We start from the raw sequence: 7,281 nt of genomic DNA on the forward strand, positions 1-7,281 counted from the left end.
GGAAGGGGAGAGGCTGAGAGCATGGGGCACACCCTCTGCGCCAAGCCCTGCGGCTCGAAGCCTGGCTGGCCTTGGACAGGGTGGGAGAAGCTTTAAATTAGATGTAAAGATTTAATAAAGGAGTATGGGCCGGGCACGGTGGCTCACGCCTGCAATCCCAGCACTTTAGGAAGCTGAGGCGGGCGCATCGTCTGAGGTCAGGAGCTCGAAACAAGCCCGGCCAACGTGGTGAAACCCTGTCTCTACTAAAAATACAGAAATTAGCCAGGCGTGGTGGCACACACCTGTAATCTCAGCTTCTCAGGAGGCTGAGGCAGAATTGCTTGAATCCAGGAGGTGGAGGTTGCAGTGAGCCAAAATCACACTACTGCAGCCTGGGTGACAGAGCCAGACTCCAAAATAATAATAGTAATAATAATCACCGAGTATGACTAGAAAGCCACAGGATCTGCCCAAGAGGTCATTAGGGGTGGAAAGAGACTTAACCTGGCAGAATTTAAAAGCAGTGATTTAGGGGGAAGTAAATCAAATTGAGTCATGATCGCATTACCCTCAGATGTGTACCCAAGGGCAGCTGGGGCTGCGTTCTGCAGCATCGTGTGCATCGCATGGAGGCTCAGACCGGGTAGTGTGGGCAAGCGTTCTCACCTCTCTGAGCCTCAGCTGGGGGGTAACAGTGCCCTCTGGGTCACCAGGGAGGGTAAGATGAGTAAGGCCCAGGTACAGGGACCCCGCAAAAGGACAAAGGACCGACAACAATAGGAAAAAGCTTCCTCTCCATCTCGGACTTCCCCTTCCAGTTCATTCCCAATTCCCAAACTGTCCCACAGCTTCCTTCACACCGTCCTCTCCTCCTCCCCACCCAGCTTCAGCCTCGAGACACCTGCTTCTTCTCAGAGGACTCAGTCTCATTCAAGTCTCCTGATGCTTTAATATATCCATTCCCTTCAGTGCTCCGAATTATGCCTTAACCGTGCTCTATATATACTTTGATTCTCTGCAACCCAATTTTGCGCTCCTGGAGAACACGAGGTTGCATTTAGAGGTGGGTATGTTTTCCCATTGTTAAAAGGTTTCATGGCCGGGCGTGGTGGCTCACGCCTATAATCACAACACTTTGGGAGGCCGAGGCGGGCAGATCACTTGAGGTCAGGAGTTTGAGACCAGCCTGGCCAACCTGGCAAAACTCCATCTCTACTGAAAATACAAAAATTAGCCAGGTGCAGTGGCAGGTGCCTGTAATCCCAGATACTCGGGAGGCTGAGGCAGGAGAATCGCTTGAATCCAGGAGGCGGAGGTTGCAGTGAACCCAGATCACAACAAAGCAAGACTCTATCTCAAAAAAAATCAAGAGGTTTCACATACTGTACATAAAAGACAAGCCTCACACTCAGCACAGATGTGCATCGAATCCCAGCTCCACCATGCACTGACAGTGTGACCTTCAGCAAGTCATCTATAACCTCTCAGCCTCAGTTTCCTCCTCTGGAAAATGGGGACAATATCAGTACTTTCTTCAGAGAGTTCTGGTAAAAATAAATATGACCAATTGCTTAGAAGTGTGCTTTCTTTGCCAGGTGCGGTGGCTCATACCTGTAATCCCAGCATTTTGGGAGTCTGAGGTGGACAGATCATGAGGTCACGAGGTCAAGAGATCGAGACCATCCTGGCCAACACGGTGAAACCCTGTCTCTACTAAAAATACAAAAATTATCTGGGCATGGTGGTGCATACCTGTAGTCCCAGCTACTTGGGAGGCTAAGGTAGGAGAATCACTTGAACCTAGGAGACAGAGGTTGCAGTAAGCCAAGATCAAAAGTATGCTTTCTTAAACTTACTTCTGAATTGTTAGCTGTTAGCCCCTTCTCCAAAATCGCATTTACTTGGTCTGAGATGGAGGCCCAAGCAACAGTCATTCTTAAAGCTCCCCACTTTAGGTAATTCCAATGGTTTGTGTAAGAGAAAGAGGGGGTGAGGGGGAGAGGAGGAGATGGGAGGCAGAGCTGGGTTGGCGACAAAAGGCCGACCACTTTACAACTCCCCAGAAGTATCACAGTTTTGTCAGTAAGCCAGAAATAGCTTTGTTCTGCCAGGCTCTGAAATGCCAGCACTCAGAGATGGAGACCTGCCACCTTCTCCAGCCAGCCACCCTGTGCCCTCAGGCGAAATGCTCTTTGCTGTGGTGCCCGCAGAGCTGGGAGATACAAAGAAGACAGGGCCGTGATGGGCCTCGGGGCTGGAGTGGCTCTGTCTGCCTGGTCACTTTTTCCCTTGCTCAGCATTTACTCACCAACCAGCAGACAGTGCAGAAAATGTGCAGCCCGGCCCCTAATCCGGCTCTAAGTTCAGAATTTGCATGTGATTACCAGAGAGCTGTGGCAGTTCCCTGCATTTTCCTCTTCCCCCACTGCCCCCCAAAAGGGGACAAATATAAAGAGCTCAATGTGCAATACCACCACTGCCACAGTTCTTGAGGTAACATCACCTCACCTGTCTTTTGCATCTTGCTGGAACCACCCCACTTCAATTACAAAGCCCAAGTGTCTGTGCAATGCAGCTGACTGCCTGAACTGGTTTGCTGGTTTAAAGGTAGTACTTGGACAGACAATACACATTACTCTCCGACTGGAAAATATGCTGATACGCTGGACTTATAAGAAGTCTCTCAGCATAGACCCATTTTTAAAAGATTATAATATCTACTAAATATCGCATACGCTATTTTTTAACCAAAAGTATTTCTTCGAAATTTTCAGTCAGTGGCTTCCACTGTACCAGAGCAATCCTTTTCCTACTTTTTTTTTTTTTTTTTTTTTTTGAGACAGGGTCTGGCTGTCACCCAGGCTGGAGTGCAGTGGTTCAATCTCCGCTCACTGCAACCTCCGCCTCCCGGGCTCGGCCTCCCACCTCAGCCTCCTGAGTAGCTGGAACTACAGGCAGGCACTACCACACTCAGCTAATTTTCGTACATTTTGTAGAGAGGAAGTTTCGCCATGTTGCCCAGGCTGATCTTAAACTCGGGGACACAAGCGATCCTCCCGCCTCCGCCTCCACAATGCTGGGATTACAGGCGTGAGCCACCGCATATGGCCTCTTTTTTAAAATAAGTGACTTCTTCTCAAAAAAAAAAAAAAAGAAAAGACACTTAAAAGGAATGAGATGCCTGCTTGCACAGGGTCTCTGCCCATCCGACAGTTCTTAAATTACCCTCACCAGGTGACACCGTTGGCGTCTTCCCCTTCGGCAGAGTCCTAGTGAAAATTGATATCTTAGTACTTGGAAAACTAATGGGAATCAGAAATGATGATGCCCGTGATGACTGCGCACCGCGTTATTAAACCTTTGTGCAATGCGTTACAAAGTATTTGCAAAGTGCTCAACAATTACTGCACTCTCAATTAAGTCAATCATCACCAGTAAAGCAGCGGCCACGTTAATTCACCTACTCTCCGATTAGCTTATTGAATAATATGCCCCATAAAATGATTTTTGTGTGCCTGTAAAAGAGCCCCAGTCAACTTTTATGGCCTTTTCTTGGGGCCTCTCAGATGAGCTCAGGCAGCAAGTCTGATGAGCGGCAGCAGCTCGGAAGCTGGGTGTTACCCCAGCCTGCCGTTTAGCAATCTGGTGGAATGAGTTAGTAAGCCGCAGTTCAGTAGAACTCCTAAGCCGGAGGTTCAAAACATCTCATCAAAAACAGCACGGTCCCACCCTACCAGCGCTCAAAACAGCAGTGTCGGGCCCAAATCTGGAAGCTAACGTGCAGAGAGGACCTTTCCAGGACGGTAGTTAGGTGCCTTGGGAGGGGGGCAAATTCTAGAGTTCAGGCCTCCCTTGGGGGCACACCTTCCATCCGTACTAACTGGCGTGTGCAGGCGCTGCTGCTTAGCGCTTTGCACGGAGAAGCGCCCCGAACCCACCAAACGATGCGGAGCCAGGGGCAGCGAGTGACCGGCGGCCCTCAGTCCTCCCCTTCCTTCTCCTCGCCCCTTTTGGGAATGGCAGGGAGTTTCCTATGAGAAATGCCGGCAAGCAGGACAGGATTCGGACTACCCCAGAGCCGGAGCCTTCTCCCTACATTCTCAGCCCTAGGGCCGGACCCGCCCCCGCGGCTGCCATCGTCCCTGCCCCCGGCGCCCCGCGGGGACCACTCCGCCAGGTGAGCGGAGCCTCTCTGAGACTCACCTGCGTGAAGTACAAGTTCATCAGCGTGAGGGTGAAGAACTGCAGGCACACGGGGAAGCAGTAGAGCAGCCAGAAGACGAAGGGGCTGAGCGAATTGGCCGCCACGAAGTCTTTGAAGTAGAAGGAGAAGAGGACGGTCCGCAGGGAGGCCCAGAAGAGGCAGAGGAAGAGGAAGACGCTCTGGTAGCTGAGCCGCTTGTGACGGTAGCGCAGCACCAGCCAGAGCTGCACGTAGATGAACACGAAGAGCAGCGCGTAGAACACGGTGTAGACGACGGTGAGGCCGAGCTTCACGTAGGGGGGCACGGCCGGGGTCAGCGTGGGCGGCAGCGAGGCGAGTCGTTGCGGGCCGGGGTCCCACGGCGGGTCTCCATCGGCCCGGGGGCGGCGCTGCCGCGCGCCGGGGGCTTCAACGCTCATCGGGGCTCGCGGCCCGCCGCGCCCCCCGCGGGGCGGTCCTCTGCGCCATCGCGCTCCGCCCGCAGCCCCGGAGACTGGAGGAAACGAAAACAAGCCGCAATTCCTCCCCCAGCACTCACATGTATTCACTGGGGCGGCCTTTGTCTGCGATTGGCGCGCCGCGCCCGCGCCCCCCGCGCGCCCGACCGGCCCGCGCGCCCCCGCCCCGGCGCGCCCGCCCGGCCCGCCCTCTCGCCTGGCACCGCGCCGCCTTCCCCCGACGAACCTCGGCCCGCCCTAATCCTCGCACTCGCGGCGCTCTGCAGTGCGCGCCGCCCAAACCGCGCGGCTCCTGCCACGGCCCCTTCCTCCATCCCGGGGCCCAGCGCGCTCCCACACTGGCGCCCCCAGAGCCGCGCGCCTCCTCCGGCCTCCGCCCCCTCCCAGGACCCTCCCAGTCCCAGGGGCCGCGCACTCGCCCGCACTGCGCGCCCCAGAACCAGCGGCCTCCTCCCCGGCCCCGGCACCGCCCCGCGCGCCCCAAAACTTCCCAGCTGCGCCGCGCGCGCCCCCAAAACTTCCCAGCCGCGCTCGGCGCCTCGGGGGATCTCGCTCCTGGCCTCGTGCATTCTGCTGCTGATTGCTTGTTTTGCAGAAGTTAATTCCTTTATTTAAAAACAAAAAATGTTTTTTTAAAAAAACTTTACAAGTCCTTTCCGTCCCCCTCTTTAAAAATAAACCTTTACGACTCTGTAGCTATGAATTGGCCGGCGTCTGGAATGACGTTAATTTCTAAATGCAGAAATGCCAAAGACAGGGTTTGTGTTTTTGAGGTCAAATTTGTATAGTCGGAGTAAGGAAACAGACGGTGCCTGCGGCTGCTGCCTCCTTTCGGATGCAAGCTGGGCTGTTTTCTCCCGGAGAGCCTCACGCGCTCCCAGCGCCTCACCTCCCAGCGACGCAGCTGGTGCCGGGAGGCGCGCGGGCCGCGGGGCAGTGGATGGAGCCCACTGGGCTTCAGAGAGAAGTGGGGCAGCTGACGGCACACAGCCTCCCTTGTCCAATCCAACCCATTCCGAAGGAGGGTCTGTCCCCGCCGCCCGAGAGCCCTTCTCTTTTGCTTTTGCTGAGCAGCTCGCTCCTCGACGCTGTACCTGGACTTAGTTTTTGCCCCGGGGCACCACGCCACCCTTGTCTTGGGAGAGCTGGGGAGTGCTCTGGGAAAAGAGGGAAAGCCGGGCTGCTCTCTGGAAACATTGCTGGGCAAGCGTTTCTGGTAAACAGAAGAAAGAAACCCGGATTTCCGAGGCTCCAGTAGTTGTGATTTCTTTTCTTACTCCACTTCGTGTCTAATTGTGTGTTCTTTTTCCAAAAGAGGGCCTGGCATATCCACAATCCACCCTGGCTTTTGCTCAGAATTACTTAGTGGCTACAGCGCACCAAGCGTATTCCAGGTGGTTCATTGGGGCCAAGTGTGCCTTTGGCGTGGAGCTCCTTTTCTAGTTTTTCTATCTTTTCTCTCTCTTCCTATCGCTATTTCAAGAGGCAATATGGAATTGGTCTCCGCCTCTGGTCTCGTTCCCCTCAATCCCCGTTCTGAACACCGCAAGTGGAATGATGGAGTGATCGTTCTAAAGAACACCTGGCCGCTTTACTCCCGGGCTTAAATGCCTTTCCATTGCTCCTCATAGTTCTGGGGATAGAGTCTAAACTCCTACCCTAGCTTACCTCCCTGGCTTATCTCTTCCAAGGTGTTAAACAGTGTTAACTTTCCAGAACTCTCCACCCACCGTACTCTCAGGATTAGGCTAGGGTTTCACCTGTGTGCTCCCCAATCTCCTTGCCTAATTGTTGGTTCCCCCCCACCCCCCGCCCAACACATTTATGTGTCCTTATGATAGAAACTATGTCTTGTTTACCAGTATCTCCCCTGGCACATTGGAAAAACATCCGCATACATTTTATTATACTGTTTTATTATACTGAAGAAATATTGTTTGTCAACAGAGGTCCAAACTGGTATTTCTCCCTCCAGTGTGCATGGATTCTACCTCATGATCCAAGAGGGCTACTGGCTCCCTAGACATTGAGTCCACATCCCAGGCCAGCGTCAGGAGGAACAGGGGAGACTAAAGAGCCCTTGTTTCTCCTGTTTCTGGAGCCTTCCCAGAAAGACCACACAATGCATCCACTTTTAGCTCATTGGTAGGACTTAATTACCCTAGTAAGCTGGCTACAAGAGATTGGGAAATGTAGTTTTAGTCCCCACGGCATTGTACACAGCTGAAAGTCATGGTTCTGTAATTACGGATGAAAGGGTGAATGGATTTGGGAAAAACTAGCCATCTTTATCATGCCTTCAAAGCGGACAAAAAGAATGCCAGATGGCTACAACAGTTCCCCTTTTTGACTACCTAGTATCAAATGTGTTTCTTATCATCTTTACAATTCTGAAAATAAGGATGATATACAATAAAGATGCTCCCACTTTATATCCCTTGTACAACTGGAAACTATTCCAAGCCAGGTGCTCACGCCTGTAATCCCAGCACTTTGGGAGGCCAAGGCAGGTGGATCACCTGAAGTCAAGAGTTCGAGATCAGCCCGGCCAACCAGGTGAAATCCTGTTTCTACTAAAAATACAAAAATTAGCCAGGTGTGGTGGCACATGCCTGTAATCCCAGCTACTCTGGAGGC

General features: G+C 52.9%; 1 protein-coding gene across 1 annotated transcript in view; it reads right to left on the reverse strand.

Annotated features, from left to right (window-relative positions):
- The window catches only part of GPR137B (G protein-coupled receptor 137B), a 70,358-nt gene extending 65,661 nt beyond the window's left edge, over positions 1-4,697 (reverse strand). The window contains exon 1 of the mRNA XM_017862278.1: positions 4,186-4,697. Within this exon, the coding sequence (XP_017717767.1) occupies positions 4,186-4,605 (420 nt within the window). The 5' untranslated portion in view covers positions 4,606-4,697. The remainder of the gene's footprint in view (positions 1-4,185) is intronic.
- Positions 4,698-7,281: the final 2,584 nt, after the last annotated feature.

This window comes from Rhinopithecus bieti, unplaced genomic scaffold, assembly GCF_001698545.2.
Source record: "Rhinopithecus bieti isolate Rb0 unplaced genomic scaffold, ASM169854v2 scaffold_57691, whole genome shotgun sequence".
In the NCBI taxonomy this organism is placed as follows: Eukaryota; Metazoa; Chordata; class Mammalia; order Primates; family Cercopithecidae; genus Rhinopithecus; species Rhinopithecus bieti.